The sequence below is a fragment of the Triturus cristatus genome, chromosome 12 (assembly GCF_964204655.1).
Source record: "Triturus cristatus chromosome 12, aTriCri1.1, whole genome shotgun sequence".
Classification (NCBI taxonomy): domain Eukaryota; kingdom Metazoa; phylum Chordata; class Amphibia; order Caudata; family Salamandridae; genus Triturus; species Triturus cristatus.
The window spans coordinates 672,944,478-672,969,456 of NC_140595.1; the positions used below are offsets into that span (position 1 = coordinate 672,944,478).

At 41.1% G+C, this 24,979-nt stretch overlaps 1 protein-coding gene across 1 annotated transcript in view; it reads right to left on the reverse strand.

Annotated features, from left to right (window-relative positions):
• CDH13 (cadherin 13) overlaps nucleotides 1-24,979 on the reverse strand; it is a 2,339,058-nt gene that overhangs the window by 1,065,200 nt on the left and 1,248,879 nt on the right. The window contains exon 6 of the mRNA XM_085638428.1: nucleotides 1,410-1,554. Coding sequence (XP_085494554.1) covers nucleotides 1,410-1,554 — 145 coding nt within the window. The remainder of the gene's footprint in view (nucleotides 1-1,409; nucleotides 1,555-24,979) is intronic.

The following is a 24,979-nucleotide window of genomic DNA, read 5'->3' on the forward strand; positions in this document are numbered from 1 at the left end:
CCAAACCATGGGGTATTGGCCTTGTGATTGTGAAATGTTGGTGCTTGACTGTGGAAAGAGGTGACTCAGTCTTCCCCTTGCTGAACCTCATTGTTTGTGCTGCACAACATAGCCTCGCTTGTGCTGTGCCCTCGGATGCCTTCAAATAAACTGAGGTGTGACAGTCTGTTATAACCTATGATTATTAATCTGCAACAACAGTAAAGTTATCAGGCAGCGTCTTGAATAAACACCATTTATCAACACTGTTTATTTCAGATATTATAATAAACGTTTGAAAACATCCTTGAAGAAATTCTAAAAATGAAACTGGAAATAGACCAGTCTTGTTCTGGGTGGTGTTTTCACTTCCATCACCCACTTTGTTATACTAAAGGAGTCACAACTGTGAAAGAGAAAGGTAGAACCCATTTTCATGGACACATTCAAGTGGAATGTAACTAGGCGGTACCAAACCAGGAGCAGTGATCCCCCGGCTGAGATTGACCACCTACTGCACACTCTGCCACACACCGCTCACTCTCTCCTGGGTGGCAACTACCAGCAAGGGGTACATTTGGTTACTAGCTGCTGCCCCTTCTGTGAATTGAGTCTGAGTGTCCACTACTCACGTTTCACAGTTATACCCGTGTCAGTTCAGCAGACTTGATGTATAGACAGATTTATAACGGGGCAAACATACATGTTATACATTTCGTCTTAGGGGATGTGTGAAGTGCAAAAACAAAGAGCAAACATCCTAAATGATCTGTGAGATTTGAAATCAGATTTAAAACCAGTGGATAAACGACTTTCGATTTCCCCTTGTTATTTTGTTTTCGACTGAATGCGGCTGGCCCACCAAAGGCATTTATGATTACAGGAAGTGGTACTACTGGGGTATTCTTTTATGTACTCTTACGATGGCCCCACAACATTAATTAGCATCATTGCAAAAGAATGGTACATGAGTCCTATTTTCAATCTCCAAAATACCTTTAGGAATAAACCCTTTTGTGGCAACCTTTGTTTGGAAGACATGGTAGACAGGGTGCTCCATTTTACACATACAGCACAATATAAAGGCACAAGTTAGTGTCAAATGCTAGTTTTCCTCTACTTTATTTACCTCAAACTTATTTCTGAAATCGAAAACCTTGGAAAACATGTGACATTCTTCATTTTCAAGCAGGAGTGACATCACACTAACTTTAGAGCACAAAACATGTGCTAGACGTGGTGGTAGTGAGAGCGGCATTCATAGTTAGCAGGATTCCACACAGAAAATACGTAATTGGGTCACCATGCCTTTTTTCCTTACTGCTTTGTGTGTGTTGTGTTGAAGTGACATTGATGGTAAGCATCTTGTCACTGGGTTATAAACTATTGCCCCATACCATAGGATAACGCGGGAAGTTAACATGTCTTACCAGTTGGCGATCCCTCCAGTACATGTCCAATGTAGGGTCCTTCCCTGAAGATGGGTTTGTTGTCGTTCTGATCAATAATTACGACTTTCAGACTTGTGGGCCCATCAATCACCTTGCCACTGACATCCGTGACCTCAACTTGGAGCTGGGGGAGGAAAGAGGAAGTATGTTTATTTTGCATATTTTAAAATATCTTTTAGACAATTGAATATTGCTTCCTTCAAGTAATCTTAATCTATATTTTATTGAATCTGGGCTCAAGGTAAAAAGAATTGGCCCATTTTTCATCAATGAACTGCCTCACAACCATGGAAAACTATTCGACACATTTTGAAAAATCCCTGATGAGATTCTAGTAAATATCCTGAATTTGCAACAAAAAAAACGACAAGAATATAATTTCTATTTTTCCTTGGAATATCGATTGATACACGTGGCCCGATCATTTGCCAGAAACACTGCGGATGGTTACAAGGATTGGTCACAGACCGTCATGTGTGATGGATTCTGCATGCCACGGATGCGGCATTGATCAACGAAATATAAATGTATGCATTCTGCTATGAGCCTTTGTGTATAATCAGCGGCTCTGATTTCGCTCTTTTTTGTGTAATAAATAACCCGTGTCATGATACTGATACGGGGTGATATTAGCAATGCAATTACACAGATACATTATCCCTTTCTGTGACAGGTGGCCTTTGCTCCCATGTGATGCATCGATGTTCCAGACATCATAAGCATAAATAGAGGCTGGCATTATCTGAGGTCGATTACATTTTATGTATTTTTCTGCTCTTGCGGCACAGAGCGGATTGGGATTGGAAACAGCATGAAGAATGGGATATAAGTAGAGGCCAGGCTGTCAGAGCTGCATTAACAAACACATGCACGCCGCCCTGATCCAGGAACACTAAAGGGATGGGGTGGAAGGTACTTCAGGGGAGCTTAGCTATCATTAGTACAGCAGGTGCAGTGGCACCAGGGTCCAGGGGTGTGAGGTATCCATTGCATCCTAAATATGCCTGTGTACTGCTTAAGTAAGTTGCAGGAGAGACTGTTTTCGATGACTGCATTGGTTTCCATGGCATCTATGCTGCGACACCTGCCCCCTCTTATGCACTTGGAAATGTAATTACATAGATTAGATGAAAAACCAGCTTGGTGAAAATCAAGAGCACATGGCAATCTAGCAAAAGTCAGGTATGGTGAAAAGGAAGGTCAACAAATGTCTAAATTACTGGAAAAAGAACAAAATTATTATAATATCGCTCATAGGTCCAGAAAACTGTAAACTGAACCAAACAAATATAGGAAATTGGCAAGGCAAAAATAAGAATTGAGGTGCAGAAGAAGTCTGTGTTTTGATTCTATCGTGACTCTCAACGCAGACAGGAAGAAGTAGAAGAGAACGGTGGGTGAAGGATGCAAGATGGATGAGATAGAAAAGAAGAGAATGTAATTATTCATAGGTAAAAGGACAAACGCATAGGCAAATAAAGAGGCAAATACAAGAAGGAGAAAAGTTGAGGGAATAAAACGAGGAAAGGAGAAAAGTAGGACATCAATGAGGAACACGGAGGAAGAGGGGGTAATCCCCACTGTATTCACATCCATTGTTAGAGGAGGAGGAGAAGAGGGAGGGAAAAGAGGGATATGGATAGACAGAACCAGACGAACCAACAATATGCACAGGAGAGGAGGGAGACTCACAAGAGGGTCTGTGCCAAGAGGGCTTAAGGGGCAAAACCAATGAGAAGGATCCGATGAAAGCATAGTTTCAAAATTGGGGGTATTTAGTAGAGTGCTTTGCCTGGTGGTGAATGTTGGTCATTGTGGAAATGTTCAGCAAACCAGTTCAATCGAATTCGTCGATCAGAGACAGTCTGATCAGGTTTTTCTTCACAATCTAGGACATGTCAGTTTTTGGCATGCCTAATTAGGGAATGGAGATCTTTACATTTAGGAATATATACAAATATTAGGATTTAATAATCAGGGTGAAAGATAGACCGCCATTGTTTCGTACTCCATGACTGAGCTCCCAAAAGGTTCAAACCATCTGACACACACAGAGATAAAATGATTTCCCTATCTCTCCCTTGATCTCTTAACTCAACAGCAAAAACTTCCTCATTGACAACATACATCGTATATATGTAGCAACTTGCCAAACAATATTCCTTTCAAGAAATAAAGGACTTGAAAAGTGCAAAGTAGGCTAGTTAAAAAACAAACCTTTAATTACTTTAAAAAAAAGTTACAGTATAAAGAAACTCTGTTTTATGCATTAAAAGGTATAAAGAAAACTAAAATGCATTCCTTTGGAAGACACCAGAGAAAGGCATCCAATGTTATAGTATGGAAATTGTAAAACAGATAAGAGGAAATGGCATTTTCCTCCATACGGTTAAGTGAGCTAGACACAATCTTGTGTCCATCCAGGGAGAATACGCAGATGGATACTGGTATGCGACTGGTCCCGCTGAAGGACTCTTACCTTGGAAAGTGGAAACATTTTAGGAGTAAACGTATCACCAGCAGGGAAAAACCTGATGGTTGTCTCCAATGTGGGTTCATGGTATAGGCTGCAATGATGCAAAGGGACAATGTAGCCTCAAACTTGATTACAAACTCTTCAGAGAGGGTAATGTGGCAAACCTTGGCCCGTCAGGGATGCACCTATTTCAGAGAGAGGTTTCATGTCCTCCAGTCGAAGGGTTTCTCAAAGTTCAAGTTTAGCACAAGTTCTGGCTTGTGATTTCTTGAAGAAAAGTGCTCAAGCCTCCAAGACTGATTGCTCAGGCAGGCACCAGCTTCTTGTGTCAAATAATTCATGCTTTCCCGGATGCACTGGAGGTGGGTGGTAGTCTATGCTTGGATTATCTTGTGAAATGGAGAATGACAGGAAGTAAGGAAACATCTGTATTAATGGCATTTGTGTTAACATCTGAATAAAATACCTCAGGGCAACCCTGGATGTCCACTGTGTGGCCCAGGCCTTAGGTTAATTGGACAACTTGTTGTCAGGGAGCTGAATATTTATTTGTACGCACTGTACTGTTCTTTTCTTTAGCTGGTTTCATGCCTTCCTTACAAAGATACTTCTGTACTTTTGATACATTGATTCCTTGTGGGTGTATAAATGCTTGACATAAATTTAAAGGTAAACTATCTAGTGTGAATGTTTAACCTGGAGTTTTCCTTGAATGTCAATTTAATAAAAGCATATGCTGTACAACGTGGAATCATGCCTCTGAAACCCTCCTGGGTTTGTGGAAATATCTGATGTAAACCCATTAAAAAGACTGTTTGAGACATCAATTAACACATTTAAAAAATACATCCTAACCTATTCTACATTTGAGATTCATAGACAGATGTACATAAGGGCCAGGGGCGAAGAAAAATCAGTTTCCTCTGACGTTTTAAGCATATTAACATCGATGGACTAAGAGGCTATGAAGACAGCCACAGAATGAATATGTGTGTAGGTTTTCCATAAACTAATTCAGATGAATTAGGATTTGAGGGAGATATTAACAATGGACTCTAAGAAAGACGTAAATAATGGATCTCAAGTTCAACTGGTCCAATTTGGCAGCGTCACTGCGTGGGACTAGTGATGTCCTGTCACGCTTCACAAGAGTGATCGTGTCCACTGCATCTTCCCAAAGTTCCTGCTCAGTATCCAACCTGCCCCTGCGCATGCAGCACTTCCTGTTCCCTAACAGGGGCCTCAGTCTCTGCAAATCCAGAAATGCCCTACCATACTCCAGCACTCAGTCTCCTGTCCACCCCCTGCTTAGCCATGTGCTCTAGGCTAGTGCCTCTTCCATATTCCACTATTCAATAGTTGCTATATTAATTGCTTCCAGAATTAATGTGAGAGATGACCCTGTTTCTGCTGTGGTCACTTCATGTTTGCCAGTCTAATTGTGCTGGCTTTAGGATTCTGTGCATTTTACTGCTGCTATACAGAGGTAAGCACCTGTGCCCCCACCCTCCCTCAAGAGAAAAACAGAATTTAGCACCATACCTTTAGAGAAATCTTCATAATAACTCACAAATGTTATACTTATCACCAGCAGTGGGCTATTCAGTTTTGTCCAGCCCAGAATCCTGCAATTACCAAAGATTATAAATGAATAATACCTGTAGCTGCCTTCAAACAGCTATCACTGAAGAATGCCTCTGCATGTAGAACTCAGGCATCTGGCACTCCCTTCCACTATTCCACTGGGTCCCACAAAAGTGATCACATCCCTGCTGTGCCATCCTCAAGACAGTCCATGGATGTCTTCTCTACTCTAGGACTGGATGCCAGATGGCAATGTCATGTCAAGGACTCTAAAGCTCTCAGTTCTTTCCAATCCACACTGCATCAAATGTAGAGATTCGACTCATGTTCCCGTGGGGTGGAGTGAAGTGGAAGATTTTCCTTTTTTCATTTCAGAACTACACAAATCATTACACTTTGCAGAAAACTAGCAACGTTGCCATGATCATGGTGGCCTTCGACATTCGATTAATGGGTGACCAACACTGTGAGGAGCACTCATCACTACCCTTCAAAAAAGAAAATAAAGAATCTTTCACAGATACAGACACATTATTATTATTTCATGCATCGGCGGCTACAAGAGTCTATGTGATGTGTTCATTTCCCCAACAATTGAAAGTGCAGAGTCGAGGTTGCCAGAAAAAACGCTTCATTTAATGCAATATCCAGGAACCTTGCTGGTCTACCTTAGTATTAGGATTTTTTTTTTGAAGATTGTAACTTCTAACAGCTGGGAATAGGACTGTAGCTGTCTTGTAATTTATAGAGAGAGCCACGTATTTGTAAAGATTGCTGTGCTTTAAAGGGAGGTGTCAAACTCTCAGCACCCTAATTATTGTGTTTGAGAATACCTGCAATTTCTTGCAGGAAAACAACACTATTTGTAGCCACATGTATTGGTGAGTGGTAACGCACTCACAGATGTTTGGTTGGTACGCATCTGTATAACATCAGAGGTGAACCTGATTGGCAGACAGCTTACTCAACTGATGTCGACATACAGGGATGCCCAAAGGCTTTTTCAAATATTTTACTTTCTCTGTTCAGTAAATAATTTCCTTAAAAAATACTCCTAATAAAATCGTTTCAAGTCCAACACCTAACTGAATCATGTCTGAAATTCAATAAAAATATCCACACTATATACGGGAGCGCCACATTTTAATCACATTTTCTCATAACAGGAGTTACAACACTGACTGTGATATTTATTCATTACAGCTTAGTTATGTACCACTCCTACCAGCTAAAGAGGAGAGTTATTTCTGTTAACCAATGGCACATAACTTCAATGACTGTACTTATTATTTAGCTGACTAATACCTTTATGATTGTTGGCGTCTCAGTCGACCCCAAAAAGAAACATGATTTTAAGGGTCTCAGTCGAACCCCCAACAGCAAACGCAAAGCTACCCCTATTCGACCATTTGCTCCAGCTGCCACATAATATATTTCACATAACTGACAATACAGCATTAGCTTAAACTTTCATCCTTCAACAATGTGAGATGTGTAAAGTGCTTAGTTTGTCTGCACATCACAGGGAGCCAGAAGGCAGTGTAAGCAGAGCACCTGCCTCTGATTTAAACTCCAACAAACCCCAGATTATTATGCATCAGATCATATTCTGTATTCTCTGATTTGATTGTCACTTAATTATACATATAACAATTTGATAGCAAATTGTATATGCATTGCTGTTCATTTTCTTGTTTCACAGATACAGTTGTTGTGGTCACCCTTTCTCGTAGATGATCTCAGCCGACATGAGTTTCGTCCTTAAATAACTTTTTCAAGGCTATGTTCAGGTGTGTTGTGGAACAAGGAAATGCACAGCGATGCATATATAAGCCTTAAACTCCCCTTTTATTACATATAAGTCACCCCCTAAGCTAGGCCCTAAGTAATCCTAAGGGCAGGGTGCTATGTAAGTAAAAGGTAGAACATGTACTTTTATGTATGGCATGACCTGGTAGTGACAAACAGCCTATTTAATTTTTCACTACTGTGTGGCCTACTCATCTCATAGGCCAGCATTGGGAATTTCTTAATAAACTGTTTCATATCTTTGGAATGCTAATGATAAATCCTCCTTACTGGCGAAGTTGGATTTAACATTACTGTTTTGGAAATGCCCGTTTTAGAAAGTGGACATTTCTCTGCACTTACAGCTCTATGTGCCTGACAGCCTGTCTCCAATACATTTATGGTTTGGGTGATAGCTACAGTTTGTGCATTCCCTCAGTACAGCCACAAACACAGGAAGCCAAGGCTTATCTGCATTCTGTGCACTCATCTGCATTCTGACAGGTCTTCCTGGGCAGGAAGGAATTGGAAGGGCTGTCACTTAAACTTCAATAGGTAGTGTCCTGTCCCCACATAAAGCACTGATTTACCCCCCACAGGTAGCCTGACAGACAAGACTGGGTTGAAAAGGAATATTTTGTACTTCAGAGAGCTGCTTTGACATCACCCCAACATCAAAAGCCCTTTTGGGTATAAGTACTGCGTCTCTGACCCCCTAATATTAGACACTTCTGGATTTTGAACTAAACCTTTGTCAGAAGGACTGCTGCGCTGCTTAAAGGGTTCAACTGGACTGCCCTTCTGGAAGGACTGCGTTTCTGCTTGTTGCCCTGCTGGCTGTTGCTCCCTGACTCTGTTGAAGGAGAGCTGGACTTTGCCTTCCCTACAAGTGATCTCCAAGGGCTTGCTGGCTTGCCGTCTGGTTTTTTAAGTCTCAGGGACATAAAAGACTTCCTGCAATTCTGATGTTGCTACTGGACTCTAGCTTCTGTGATTCCTACCATTGCCTGAAGTGCTCTCATCCAAGTTCTAGATCTCAGAAATGGGTAACGCAGCTGTTTTACTACAAAACCGGCGCATATTCAACATCGCACTGATTGAAGACAATGCATCGCCCTTCCACACCGATGTAGAGGTTGTTTGACAAGAGCAACTCTACAGCCTGTGCGGCCCGACTATGACGTTCCGTGCGGCACGACAACGCATTGCCTTTATCTCAGTGAAGCTCGACGACGACATAGCGATCTGACTGCGTGGAAAAGATTGACGCATCATGACCTCAGCATCAAGGCTTTGCTACATCCGAGGTACTTTTTCAGCGGGCCCTGCATGGGTCCTGAAGCAAACCTGTATTTTCTCTTGTCGAAGCACCCGCAAATTAACCATCAACGTCTCCTGTTACAGTCACAAAACTAGATACACATTGATGTGGGCTTCTCTTCTTCTTTTATTTTCATTTGAATCTCCAAACTTCTTTATTCATAACATTCTTCCACTCCCAACGCGTTTCGTCGATAGGGAATAACCCATGCGACTTCCTCAGGGCTGGAAGCAATAAATAATATACATTGGAGTATAGAAACTCAATTGTTTCATGTCCAATAGCCCACATTACTTCCATGTGCAAAGGAAAAACATGCTATGTGACTTCACACTGTTATTATAATAACATATTTGCATATAATTGATATATTAAACACTTTGACCCATCGATTGGATATCCACTCCAAAAAAACCTCCACCATTGTAACAGTGAACACTAAGCACTTTCGTGATGGCACCATTCTCCCAATAGTGAACCACACCCTATATTCATGCCTCTAAATAAATCCAATCGGTACCTTAATCTTGTGTAACTGTCTCCTAAGTTCCAAAAAGTACAAAAAACACCTAGTAAAACACACTGCGGAGCACAAGAGGCAAGAATGGCGAGGATAAACAGAACTTCTTAATAATATACACATACCTTAATGCACTTTGACAGCAATATTGTCCTTAACTCCTTCCTAATGATCTCTTTCTGTTATCCACATTTACCTAAAATGCAAATTATGCTCTAAATAACACTGCACTAAAAGATATTATGTCAGTCAGGCCTCAAGTCTACAAAAACGACTGAAATATAGTCTCACCTGCTTTCATTGAACACTGTTCGTGACCATTAGCGAAATTATTTTAGAAGTGTTAATCAGAATTGTTCATCCAAGTCTCTGAAGTACGGAGACCTATAAATAATGATAATCATCAGATTCTTAGTAAGAATCCTAATTAATAACACTACGACATGCCACCCCCCAATAATATTTTATACAGCTCTCATATTTCTTAACACCAAGGAAAACGACCCAAATTACTCCTGCCAACAATCACACGTTGTGTGACAACTCCCCATTCCTCAACTAGTTAAATGAAACATATGCATCTTACTTCTCTATTTTCATTTTACTAATTACTCATTCAGTATAACATGAACATATGTACCCATGCAGAACTTACTAGGAACTGCATGACACATACATCTAGAAAATAACTACAAACTCGAGGAAACATCGCAACTCCAACAAACCAACACTCCGTCTGCTTATCATTTTTTCTTTTTCACATGCTGACCCATCCATTAATCACTCATTCGCCTAGGAAATACTGTAACTCACGGTCATAATTAAGACCATCTTCCACGGCCCTCAAGCGCATGATCCATCTTGCCTCATGCCTCGGCAGTGCGAGTTCTCTATTCCCTCCACGCGCTTCCCTCTTAACATGCTCAATACCACAAAATTGGAATGATTTATGTAAACCTTGCGAAGTACAGTTTTGTATATGTTCAGCAATTGGATATCTTTGATCATTGTTCTTTACAGCTCTCCAATGTTCAGCAATCCTGTCTTTAAGAGCCCTTATTGTGCTTCCCACATATATTTTCTTACACATACAGTTAATTACATATACAACAAATTTGGTACTGCAATTTATGTTAGTCACAATATCATATACTTGTTTACCATTGTACTGAAATTGTTTAGTTTTATCTTTCGCATGTTTACACATCCCACAATGGCCACATTTAAAAAAACCCTTACTCATTTGGGTAAGCCATTGTTCCTTCTCAGCCTCTCTCGGGTAGCTTGGACTCAGAATTGTACCCAAAGTTCTCCCTCTTCTATATGTGATTTGTGGTTTGTCTGACAGAAATTCCCGTAGGGTCCTATCCGCCTTCAGGATATGCCAGTGCTTGTGCATACTCCTATAGAGAATTGAATTTATAGGATTAAAATCCGTAATCATCCTAATCCAATTTGACTTGTCTTTAGTTTTTGGGGGTTTTAAGGTGGATGCGCGTTTTATCTTGAGAGCGCTCTGTGTAGCCACCTCCAGGTCTCTTTTGTCATAGCCCCTTTGGGTGAACCTCCTTTCCATATCCTTTATACATTCCCTGAATTGGTTGTCCTCACTACAGTTACGCCGCGCCCGTAACATTTCTCCATAGGGAATTGCCCTAATCTGATGTTTGGGATGCGCACTGCCCGCATGTAAAATAGCGTTGCAGGACGTAGGCTTACGATACATCCTACTACAGATTTTATCATTGTCTATAAACAATTCCACATCTAAAAATACCAAATTAGTAGAACTAACACAAGAAGTAAATTTGATATTCATAGTATTGCTATTCAGGTAGTCAATAAATCCTCTTAGTTTTTCTTCCGTTCCTGTCCATATTAAAAGACAGTCATCTATATATCGTCCCCAATATAAGATGTCATCATTCCAATGTATACCTGCTGGGCCCCATATCACTGATTCTTCCATCCAGCCCATGAATAGATTTGCAAAAGCAGGCGAAAATCTTGAACCCATAGCCACTCCCTGGGTTTGCCTAAACCATTCCCCATTGAATAGAAAATAATTATTTGACAATATAAGATCCGTCATTGTTAATAACATTTGAGTATGTCCCCATTGGTTAGCTGGTTTTTTCATCAAGAAGTATTCAATAGCTTTCAGACCTAGATCATTGGGTATACTAGTATAAAGTGATACAACATCCAACGACACTAGTTTCATTCCTGATTCCCAAGTGATATCACTCAATATATTTAGAATATGCTTCGTGTCCCTAATATATGATGGCAGATTCACTACCATCGGCTGTAGGAACATGTCGACATACTGTGAAATTCGTTCTGTTGGACCACCTATCCCTGCCACAATGGGCCTCCCTGGTGGAAAAGGGAGGTCCTTATGAATCTTTGGCAAAGTATATAGACAAGGATAACGTGGACGATTCACTTTTAAATACAACAATTCATCTTCATCCAAAAGTGCCTTGATAATGCCAGTCCTGTAACAATCCATTGATTCTAGTAATCAGAGAGCGCCATTTTGGATAGGTTTCAATAGTACCGAGTGAAACCAGACACGCATTTTTCGGGCGCCGTTTTGAATAGGTTTCAATCATATATATGAAACCAAACGAGCTACTGACTCTATCTAATCAAGCTTATCCTTTTAAAACCGGATATATACAGTAATCCACGTAAATAGTCGTGGCCATTATTATTTTTAGTTTAACCCCGCCAAACCTACAATTTAAATACCTATATTCACCATAATCGCATACCATAATATGGTCTAACAGTAATGCCCGTCTTTAATATGGCAACCTTAATTCATTTCAGGAATCAATCATTTTTGTCGTTATAGCAACAGTTAAATTAAAATGTGGTGTTTCTTAACACCAAGGAAAACGACCCAAATTACTCCTGCCAACAATCACACGTTGTGTGACAACTCCCCATTCCTCAACTAGTTAAATGAAACATATGCATCTTACTTCTCTATTTTCATTTTACTAATTACTCATTCAGTATAACATGAACATATGTACCCATGCAGAACTTACTAGGAACTGCATGACACATACAGCTAGAAAATAACTACAAACTCGAGGAAACATCGCAACTCCAACAAACCAACACTCCATCTGCTTATCATTTTTTCTTTTTCACATGCTGACCCATCCATTAATCACTCATTCGCCTAGGAAATACTGTAACTCACGGTCATAATTAAGACCATCTTCCACGGCCCTCAAGCGCATGATCCATCTTGCCTCATGCCTCCGCAGTGCGAGTTCTCTATTCCCTCCACGCGCTTCCCTCTTAACATGCTCAATACCACAAAATTGGAATGATTTATGTAAACCTTGCGAAGTACAGTTTTGTATATGTTCAGCAATTGGATATCTTTGATCATTGTTCTTTACAGCTCTCCAATGTTCAGCAATCCTGTCTTTAAGAGCCCTTATTGTGCTTCCCACATATATTTTCTTACACATACAGTTAATTACATATACAACAAATTTGGTACTGCAATTTATGTTAGTCACAATATCATATACTTGTTTACCATTGTACTGAAATTGTTTAGTTTTATCTTTCACATGTTTACACATCCCACAATGGCCACATTTAAAAAAACCCTTACTCATTTGGGTAAGCCATTGTTCCTTCTCAGCCTCTCTCGGGTAGCTTGGACTCAGAATTGTACCCAAAGTTCTCCCTCTTCTATATGTGATTTGTGGTTTGTCTGACAGAAATTCCCGTAGGGTCCTATCCGCCTTCAGGATATGCAAACCTGCCCTCCATCGTCGCCAGTCTGTTCTTTGGATTTGCACCTGGCCCTCGCTAACCTTTTGACCACTAGTGACTTCTAAGCAATGTTTTTGCACTTCATCTTTAAAAATTCTTATCTCAACTTCTACGGATTGGATTGTTGTCTCATTTTGCTCAGATAAATATTCTCAATTTTTCCAAAACTCTGTGGAGTCTTTTTGTGGTGTATTCATTGTGTTACTGTGTGTGTGTGTTGCACAAATACTTTACACATTGCCTCTTTTGATAAGCCTGACCGCCTTGTGGCAAGCTACCAGAGGGTGAGCACAGATTATCTTTTAGTGTGTATCTGGCTTACCCTGAATAGATTGGCTGTTCCTGTCTGGCCTGAGTGCATACCTCAGCCAAACAGGAATCCAATTTCTAACATAGGCCTCGCAGTATAGAAAGATTGTTTCACTACTAGGACATGTAAAACTTAAAAGTACATGTCCAACCTTTTAAATGTATTGCACCCTGCCCTGTGGACTGTATAGGGCTTACCATAGTGGTGGCTTAAATGTATTAAAAAAAGGTAGTTTAGGCCTGGCAAAAACTATTATTTTGCAGGTTTGAATTGGCAGCTTAAAACAGCACACGGGCTGCACTGGCATGCCTAAAACATGTTTTAAAGAGCTGGTTAAGTTGTTGGCCCAATAAGTGCTGCAGACCCATTAGTAGCATTTAATTTACAGGCCATGGGGACATGTTGTACCATTTTACAATTGGCTTGTGGGTAAATTAAATGTGCCAATTGGGTGCAAGTCAATTGTACCACGTTTAAAGGACGGAGCACAAACGCTTTAGCACTGGTTATCAAAACGGGTTCAGAAAGCAGGAGGGGAGAAGGCAAATGTTTTGGGGGGATGACCACACCAAATGCTGACCGGTCTAACAGCCCTCTTTAGGAAAGCCATACTGGACAAAATGGAGGCTTGGATCCAGGTCAAAAAGAACAATCACTAGTAATAGCTACGTGTCTGAAATGCATGTGACAGACCCAAAGCACAATTTCCGTAAAAACGTGCATGGGAGCTCATTACAATCCAGTTCATTCTCCACCTTGCAGGAATCCGTGGTGTGCAGTGTTGTGTACACTACGGTCCTATGCAGGATACACAATGGTTAATCATGTTGCAGAGGAGGTTTGCCCCACATCCAGTTTCCTAAATTATAGTAAAACCATTGGCTGCCGTCACATGAGCATATCAAGTAGGATACAATGGCGTGCACCACTATTGAAAGCACACTGATGATCAGGATTTACAAAGGGGAGTGATTTTAGTGGTAGCAGCCTTGTCATGTACTGCTTAGTGTACCAAGGGCCTGAGTCTCAATCTATTTGGGACTAGGAGGATGGAAATAAAGAATAAAATGCATTTACTCAAGCGAAAAAGTCTGCCAATGATATACACTGTCCCCTCAGTGCAAAAACAAAGACAAATGTAATGTTCAAAATCAAACTTTTCCCCAATCCTAAATCATGAAGTTTGGTTGCTGGTGGACAATGAGCTAAGCAAATGGGGAGGGAAGCTGGTGAAAGCTTGGATAACTATGAAATTCTAAGTTTAACTGGCATACATCCTTTTTTGTAAACATAAAAATAAAGGTCCCCACTGAGGCCACAGAGATTCTGAAAGTAAGACTGCATTCACGTTTTGTTAACCCTTTCGCTGCAAGGCCTTTTCCCCCTCCTGTGCCTGGCGTATCCCCCGTGGGTGGGTGTCATGACGAGATAGTCTCGTCATGGGCACAGCGCGACTGTGCTCCATGACGAGACCATCTCGTCATGGGCACAGAAGAGGTTAATATTACTAGCATGGTGTTGCGATTTAATAGACCACTGATTATTGACATGCTGACTTCTCAACATTTCAATAGATTATTCTACTAAAACGTGTACACTTACACAAAATGTACGTGTATATGCCCTATCCTGCACTGGCCACTCTTACAGAAACTTCTTACAGGTGATCCAGGGAGAGTGCAGCCTGACATTCACAATTTTCACAATCTTTTGCCTATGGGATATCCTAGAGCAGAAAATAATCAAAAGGTAGGTGAGCTAGGACTTCCAAATTCCTCTAGCCAAATTAGGAACAGTAAATGTATCCAGCATTTGCTGAGGGCAAAGTTTTCTATCTTTGTCTACCTAGATAAATAGTAAAAATATATTTGTCCGTACCACTTGTAAACTACTCTTCATTCCTCCTCTTATAAATATAAATCTTACATATTTGTATATGCAGATTTGCGTTACATGTATCCAATGTGACTTTGTTATCCCTAGAGTTATGTTCTCAGATAAACAGTTTTGCAATATTAATTTGATAGTTTTAAATGTAGCTCTTTATATTTATATATACACATTTAATTAATGTTTAGTATTCAGGAACTTCTGCAAAGAGAAGCATGTTTGCTAATATCTGACTCATGTACACCAGTCTGAATGTCTTCCTTTAACAAAATGCAAAGCAGTTTTGTAATTGTAAATCACTGAATACTGATTAATTTGTATTTGAGATCTAACAGCTTCGCCTGCTGATTTTATTTGACAATTGAAATTTAAGATATCATAAAAATGTGCATTGGTAATCACTGTAAGGTGTAAAATAGTCAATCATTCCTTATTAGTGACCTACAAAAAAGATACACGTGGTACAGTAAAAAGATGTGAAATGAGGGTAATATAAACATGAAATACTGCAGCATGGTCATTTACAGTGTCTAACCTGTGCCCCTAAATTGGCGTCTTCACACAGAAAATTCATCACTACTGAAGAGATACACATGATACAAGAGGAAAGAGGGGGGAAAGAGGCAAGTATGTCATTCCTTTTCAATATGCTGGAGGTTTGTCATTTACAGAGAAGATAGGACAAGAGTCTAATCACAACTCCTAGATGAAAATCACAGAGATAGGGGAGGCCTCTGGTGCTGTGAAGCCAACAGCCTTACACTACAGGTAAAGTGTTCACCGTGGTACAGAGAGAGGCGGCTCTGCTGTTGGAAACAATGCTGCTCCCTTTCGCTCAATGGAGCAGGAGATTGTGCTTTGGGGCGGACTTTTGCCGCATCACTTCCACACTCGATGTGATACCTTAAGTCCTTTGGATCAACCTTTTGTGTTCATTAAGAGATGGCTTGCACTGACTTCCAATGTTCCTCAATCCCTCAGTGCCCTTTCAATGTCTTTGCACACCACCAGTTAATATTCATCTCAAACCTTGGCCACTACCCTTCCTCAAGATGCCAAAAACCACTTAGTTCAGTCCTACTGCTGTACAATCAATGAATGGTATGTCTTCTTATTCCCACTCCTTTACTGCACACCACTTTACATGTAAACAATTTTTTTGTGTGTAGTTTTATATAGCGCGAACTAGACCTGGAGGTATCAGAGCGCTTTACATGAGCACCAGTTATGTTACAGACGGGCACAATCATTTTTTTTTTACATTGTCACTCACTCACAATGTGCCTTCACTTAATAATGTGTGCCCAGCAGCTATACTTGTAGTAACAGGAAAACACACACATAAAAAAAACTGCCCATTAATTGACAAGGGTGAATCTGTGTCTTGCCCAGAATACTAATGGAAATGCCTCCGCCATGCCTGCTGGATCCATTAAGTTGAAAAGTCATTCCCAGATAACTCTGTATGCAGAGAACGTATAAAAGTGTATCAGGAGATGGTATTTACTAGAAAAGGCGGAACAATTTAACTTATGCAGAAATGCTGTAACCCCATCTCAGTCATGAAATCATAAGCAGTATTCCAAATGAGAAGAGGCGCCAAGCTGCATCAGGTGACCGCAAGGAGAGGAAGTGGATGCTGCTTTGTCCAGCGGCACACTAGCCTGAATTTCACTTGAAAGTGCTCCAAGGGAGACACATTATTTAGTGGATCTGTCTCCAGCCTGTTCAGTTTAAGTGTATTCATTGAACAGTTGATTTCCACACATCTGGCATTTAGTCCCTATTACTTTCCTATTCCCAATTGTGATTGACCCTGGCTCCAATTCCTCAGCACCATGTAAGACTCAATGGAGGCTAAAAAGATATAAAAAGTATCACATTGATCAAGTTCATGCATTATTTAATTTTATGTGTATGACCTCCTCTGTTTTTCTTATATTTTTTACCATGCAAAATTTAATGCATTTTGAATGCATTTTACAAATCAGCTCATCATCAGAGATGATGGAAGGGTATACTCCATAATGAGCATTTGGTGTTGCATTTACATGCATCTTATTATTCCGATAAACAGATTCAATATTGGACTTTAGGCAACAAAGAAATGTTGGTGTCACCACCACACACAATATAGTTAGCAATTTCTTTATAAAGCGAAGCAGCCTTGCTTAATTGTGAGCAAATTACACAGCTCATGCCACAAATAAAAATTGATTTAGGCGATGGCGTCACAAACCTCAAAGTCAAAACTTTGAAAAATGCTTGAAGGTCCCAAAGTTCCAGCTGAGCTGAGTTCACACATATAGACACATCAGGACAAATTTGTACACAAGAGTAACTTGTGTTTTGTTGTAATGAGGCAAACCTTAGCAAGGTATATGCGTGCATGCAAAATGCTCATAATTTACATACTCCAACAAAAACTCACTACCGTAGGAAATCGGGTTATTAGTTTAAAGGGGTGGAAGTTCCAATGAAATAATAAACCTGTCAGCGTGAGCCACAAAAAGGCCACTAAATTAACTATTGAGCTGATCACCATCAACTGGACCTGCCTGAGAAGTTTCTGACATTTTTGAGTGCTATTTTCCAATATCTCGAGTTAGGTTGAGGAAGATGCTTGGGTCATAGCTTGGATTTCCCTTCATCCCTGAATGTGTAATTTAGTCATACCTGTGCTTCACAAAGCGCCACAAAGCATCTACTGAGTACTGTTCCATAATGGTTTTGAAATTGCAACATTTGTAGACAATATGGCAGTTTATGACTATGGTTTTAATAACTGTTGGAAATTGGGTAACTGGTTAAGGGAGTGAAGCCCTACTCAAGCAGGAACCACAATCTCTGTGAAGATGAAACATAAGCAAACCCCAAATTAACCTATGCTTAACCCTTTATTGGCTTCCAACAAAGCAATCAGGCTTCACTTAGAGGCAACGTGATCAGTATTATTTAGCACTACAAACAGTAATAAGGTGAAAACACACCCCAAGAAAAATCCCACACCAATTTAGAAACAGAGTAAAATTGAATAAATGATTTGAGCCCAAAATGGCAAAAATGCAATCAGTAAAACCAGAGATATGCAATTTCATAGATTGTAAGGAAAATAGTTCCTAAAAGCACAAAGTGCCAACTCTAGCTATCTAGTTACACAGGACCAGAACAAAGTCAGACCTTCAGCCCAACTATGATGGAGCATGGGCCAGACACAGGGACTAAGTTGGCCCTCTGAATAAAAAAAACTAAAATTCTGCTTTGTGGAGCATTGCGAGATCCTGTGCTAAGGTTGCGTCATGCAGCAGCAGTTCCGAGGAGCTGTGGGCTATGATGTAAGGTCCTACATCATCGTCAAGGATGTAGTCGAGACTCGACGAGGGGCTTGGAATCTGAAGTCCTGCATCAAAGATGTGTTGCACACTATTAAACCTGTCAGCCTTGGCGTGGGTTCCCCCTGCATTTTTGCCTTTCTGTCTCCTGTATTTTTACTGTGTGATGGATTTTGTTTTGCTGGTCTAGATGCTTTGGGCACTTTTTCACTGCTGTTCAGTGCCGAAGTGCAAGTGCTCCCTTAGCACAATGTTGTTATGGATAGGTGTTTCCATGATTGGGTTATTTGGTTTACTGCTAAGTTCCTAGTACAGAGCACCATGTGTGCCCAGGCCCTGTAAACCAAATGCTGCTAGTGGGCTTGCAGCACTGATTATGCCACCCACCCCAGCAGCTTTGGAACAAGGTCTGAGGCCTGCAATTGAAGTGCCTGTGTGCAGTCTAGTACTGCCATGTCGACCTGGCAAGTGCACCCACTTGCCAGGCCCTAACCTTCCCATTTTCTTACAAGTGAGCAGTAGCGACTCCTGGAGGGAGTGCTGCGGGGCGGCGGGGGAGAGACAGGGTAGGGGATAGTAAACTTCGGCATACGGTCGACCCAAGGTAAGTACATAAATAAATAAAACAAATGACATTGCACATGCTGTTACGCCAAATGGCGATGCAGCGTGCGCAATGTAATTCATTTTATTTATTTATTTATGTACTTACCTCGGTTCGGCCATATGCCAGAGTTTACTACCCCCTACCCTGCCCCTCCCCTCCCACGCCCCACCCCACCGCCCCGCAGCACTCCCTCCAGGAGTTGCTACTGCATGTGAGTCACCCCTAAGGTAGACCCAAGGTACCCCTGTGGGCAGGGTACATTGCATGTGAAAGGTAGAACATGCCCTGATGTGGGTGGCATGTCCTGATAGTGAAGTACTGCCAATTTTGTTTTTCACTTTTGTAAGGCTAATTGTCCCCATAGAATAGAATAGGGATGTTGCTCATAACATCTTATGAGCATTACTGCCCATGGGAACAAGATAGGAAAAATAAAGTTTGATATGCCTGAACTCAGAATGTGAAGATGCATCTTTTAGTGAGGGTAATTTTTATATTCTGAGTTTGAAAATACCAATTTTAGAAAGTAGGTATTTTCTTACCTAACCATCCAGTGTGCCTCTGGCTTGGTTGTGTATTGATTGTCTGGCTTTGAAGGGGCAGGGGCTGGGATGTGCATTCTGTTCAGACAGCTACTTGGGGGGGTTGAGGTGTGTCCTGCCTTTAATGGGTGAGTCAGGTGAGCTGAATAGACCTGGGCTGCATTCAGAGTAGGGGGAGGAGATTTCTTTCACACCTAAATGGGTATGGTCTGTCGAGGACAATACTGTCGCCACGTCCTGCCAGGCTTCTGCACCAGTGAGGACAGAAATGGTTTTGACTGGGCACAGACACTCTCTGCCTCCAAAAAACAAAGATTTTGTATTATAAAAAGTGGGGCCCAGGCCCCTGAACTTTAGATCATTCTGGGAATCAAGAGGAACCTTTGCCAAGGAGAAGAGCTGGAGAAACTGAGGAGGTATACTGACCCTGCGCTGTTTGCTATCTGGGGTTGGCCTGCAGTGGCTGTTTCTGCCAAATAAAGAATAAAAGACTTTGCTGTTTGCTGTGTCCCCTGCTTGAAGAATATCTCCAAGGGCTTGAAAGAAGAGCTTGCCTCCTGGTCTGAAGTCTCAGGACCACAAAGACTTCACCCCCAACTCCACTGAACTTCCTTGCATCCTGTGCACCGATCTCCGAAGTCCGAAATCATCGCACTGATTTCGACACAGACCCTGCTGTGTGGCTGCAAGAACCAACGTATCGTGGGATCGATGCATCCCCGATCCTCATGCATCACATCTGGGTGCCACGCCAGCAAGAACATCTGGGTTGCAGTAAGAAACAGATGCATCACCTCCCTGCACTGTAAGAAACCGACGCATCACCTCCCCTTCAGTAATGAACCAACGCATCACCACCCCTGTGAGGCAGTACGGCACGGACTCATCACCTCCCCTGAAGTAAGGAACTGTTACATCACCATCCCTGGGTGTAAAGAACCAACGCATCATGTTCCATTTGACAGCTTTTGTTTGTGTGCGCGAGACATCCAAGGTACCTTGTGTGAAAAGTATTGCATCTGCAATTTGCTTTGAACATAACTATTTCTAACTTTTAAAAGTACATTTGTATTACTGTATTGTGGATTTTTAACGTTTTGGTCTTGTTTGGTTTAGATAAAAATTACCTGTTTTTCTAAACTGGTATGGTGTCCATTGTAGTGTTTTCAATGTATTATGGTATGTGTTCACAAATGCTTTACACACTGCCTCTGAGATAAGCCTGTCTGCTCATGCCAAGCTACCAAGGGGGTGAGCAGGGGTTATTTTAGAAGTGTATCCCCCTTACCCTGACTAGGAAGAAGGGTCCCCACTTGCACAAAGGTGCAAACCCTTGCCAACTAGAGACCCACATTTCTAACACACACCATCTGGAAGCAGTATATAAAAAACATCTGCCAGCTACACCTGTGTGACCCATGATAGAGGGTGCAGACACTAAACAGGGTAAGAAAATGCCAACTTCTTAAAAGTGTCATTACCCAAGCCCAGTGTATTGGGTAGCCCACTTTCTTGAGTAACTTTTTAGAAGTGGAATTTTCCCAATTGTGACTTACAGTCCGATGTTACCATTAAAGAGGGCTTTAAAATACTATTCTTTAGACACACAACTCGACATCCCTACCTGCTCCCAAACAAGTTAACCTAATGTTATCCTATGGGAAAGGCATGCCTTGAAGTAGTGAAAAACTAATTTGAGTTTTTCACCACCAGTACATGTAAATCAGCCATCTTTTTAAATACACCACATCCTGCTTTGTGGGCTATTTAGGTCCCACGCTAGGGGTGCCCCAGATGTTTTTAAAAGGAAGGATTAGGCCTTTTACAATGGTTAGTTTACACAGATAAAATCTTAGTTTACAACTGCACACACAGGCTGCAATACCAGGCCTGAGACACGTACAAAGGTCTATTTAAGTGGGTGGCATAATAAGTGCTGCAGGCCCACTAATAGCATTTCATTACTGGGTCTGGGTTCATTTGGCACACCTTATTAGAGACTTACCAGTACAATAAATGTGCCAATTGGAAGTAGGCCAACTTCAGCATGTTTAGAGGAGAGAGCACATGCACTTTATCACTTGTAGCAGCGGTAAAATGCACACAGTCCAAAGGCCAAAACAAATAAGGTCAGCAAATAATGGAGGAGTAAGGCAAAAAGATTCGAGGAAGACCACCCTAGGGTTGACATGTCTAACAAGAATACATTTACACATGTGGTTTATAAGTACTACAAGATAAATCAAGGACGTGACGAGTGATGGGGACATATTATTGATAATTATGATTATTTATATAAATAACCCCCCATGAAACTGAATTGACTTCAAATACTTTACTACAGTTTATTACCATTATGTCAGCCACTTAAGAATTAAAATCTTGGTCAGTGTTCGAAATTGTGTTTCTGGTTGGCAGAGGTATGCACCCTTGTCCAAGCAGGAGCAACAATCCTGGTCAGGGTAAGTCAGATACACAGCCTTAATTAACTTGTGCTCACCCTACGACAGCTTGGCACAGAGCAGTTAGGCTTAAATTAAGAGGCAATGTGTAAAGTATTTATTTAAACAGTAAACCAGTTAAAACACCCCACAAAAAGATACCACAGCTGGTTAGACAAATAAGCCTTTATTTAATTAATAAAACAAGACCTGAAAGACAAAAACCCAATCAGTAAAAGCGGAGTTATGAATTTTTAAATAATATCTTGAAATATAGTGCTTAAAGACATGAAGCGCAAAATTGGGCTATCTAGTCGCACTTTACTGGGTCAAATCCAAAAGTTCAGGCCTAACGCGATGGAGCATGGGTTGGATACAGGGACCAACACTAACCAACTTAAATCAGCACCTTGGTTGCAGATGCATCCAAGATGGCATGCGAGGAGCAGGGAGGCGATGTGTCTGCACCTAGCCTTAGGATTCCTAGGTGATGCATTGGCATTGTGCCACACAACTTGGGGATGCGTCGCTGTCAGGCCGCTATGGATGTAGGTAATGTGATGTTGAGCTGTGCAGCTGGCAATGGAGGGTGTTTGGCCTTGTCTGCAGTGGCGATGCATCTGTTCCGACTGGCGCAACTATGTCAATGCTTGGATTTTCATGAATACAGCAGAGAAAACCCACCTCCAAGGACTGGACTGTAACCCCTTTGCAGGCAAGACTCACATGTGTCAAAGTGCGAGTGCTGTAGCAGGGTTGTTGGAAGCCTTTGATGTCCCTGAAACTTCAGAACAGCAGCCAGCAAGCCCTTGGAGTAATTTTGGTTCTGGGATTTAGAGATGCAGGTCCAGTCCTTCTAACTCCCGGGCAAGGAGGGCAGCAGGGCAGGCAAAGCACAGCAGGAGTCTAGCAAAGTCCATCAGAATCCAGCAGAGTGACAGTCCTTTATGCAGCGCAGCATTCTTTCATCCTAGCAGAGTATTTTCAGGTTTACAGAAGTGTACTGAGTTTTTGGTGTCAGAGGTCCAGTTGCACCGTTGAAGTAGGCAAGACAAAGAGTGGTTGTTGCAGTGCACATAGGTCCTGCCCTTCCTGCTCTGTTACCAGGTTCACTTCAGCATGTATGCAGCCCTTTGTGTGGGGACAGCCAGAGCTTCTTCACATGTGTCAGCTCCTTCCTTCCATTCTGCCCAGGATGGTCCATCAGGATGTGGTGACTGATCAGGCATACCTAAGCTCCCTTTATGTGTGGCTGTCCAGCTGTCACCCATCCCAGATGTGTATTCAGAGACAGACAGAAGGCACTGAAAGGTTAAAGTAATAAAATGCCAACGTTCTAAAAGTATATATGTAGAAATGGAAAACCCAATATACCCTTGTGTGCTTGATAAATAAGTCCCGGGTAATAGTGCTAACAAGGCATATATTTAAAGATGTGTTTAGGTAGAGTTACCAATTACTTCCTAGACATATATTCAAGACACCAAAAATCAATGAAAGGCACAATAATCTGAATAAATTCTAAGAAAAAAGAATGAACCAGTACAACCGGGTGTGTTCCCTCATTCAATATATTGTATTCAAAGAATGAAAATTAAATTTGAGGTTTAGAAGTACAGAGGTACTTCAAAGGCATTGATAACAGACCTCAGAAATTCCTGACACTTAGGTTTCGCTAGTCATCAATGCACAAAAAAACATTTCCAAAATATATTAAATAGTATCTACACTGTCCTAAACATAGGATTAAAGTCTCCCAGGTTGTATCTTAAAAGAAACTAAACTCGGAGTGGAAAGTGTACAGGGATTGCTAAGTTTGACTGCGGCCATTGCCTTTTTCAAATTTATCAAGTTTCCTTCAAGACCCCTCGGTACAAGAATGAAAATAATTCTGCAGAGGTAAATACCCGCATTTGAATTGTGGAATTTGTCATTTTAAATAAACATTCAAGTCTGTGTTGATAAATTTGAAAAAGGCAATGGCCCTGTATGCTTTCCACTCTGAGTTGGAAGCCATGAACTCATGTTCCTTTTAGTTTCTGTTAAGACGGAACCTGGGAGACTTTGGAGCCATTTTCTTACTTTAACCGTGCCTGCTGCTCGTCTCTAAATACATGTCTGGGATGGATTTTGGATATACAGAAGCCTAGGTCAGGATGCATTGCTCATCACTAACCCCAGAGAATGCTTGTTTTCATAAGAATATGCTGTGATACGAGGCCTACAAAAGTTACACGAGAAAATGTTATGCAACATTTGAATATTTCCTATTATTTTAATGGATTGGTTCTGGTGTTGTTTTGGTTTTTATGAGTACTAGTGCTAAGGTTACGCTGTTTTAAATTTTATGAAACCTGCAGTTATTATAATGAAACGCTAAGCGACTTCTGTAACCTTGTAATTTTATGGATGTGTCATTTTATTGCATTGACTCTGTATATATTTTTATTTATCAGTGTATGTGCTTTTGCTTTCATGGCTTTGAGCCAAATAAAATATGATTAATCGAACTTTGAGTACTAATGCATGAGTGCTCCATTATTTTATTGACTTTTAATTGTGGGGACATCGTAGAATTTCCTCCGACAATATTAGGCGTGAACTGTGATACTTAGCCAATGACAGCAATAAGTATGGATGAGGCAGGGGAATGGCACAAGATATGTAAAGCAATGCAAAAAGGCAAATTTGTCGACCTGTAAGAAGGTGAATGTTCTCAGATATAATTTGGTCTTTGAGGTGTGCGTACAGATGTAAATGCCACACCACGGGCTGTGGAGAGCAATAGGGGAGATTTTGGGTGGATGAAAAATTGAATTTAATAAAATAAATGGAAGGGTGGGGAACCAACTAAAAAACATTTGGAGGAGCAACACAAAGGGTGGACATTTTAGTTAGGGAGCAGCACAAGAGTAAGAAAACACATGC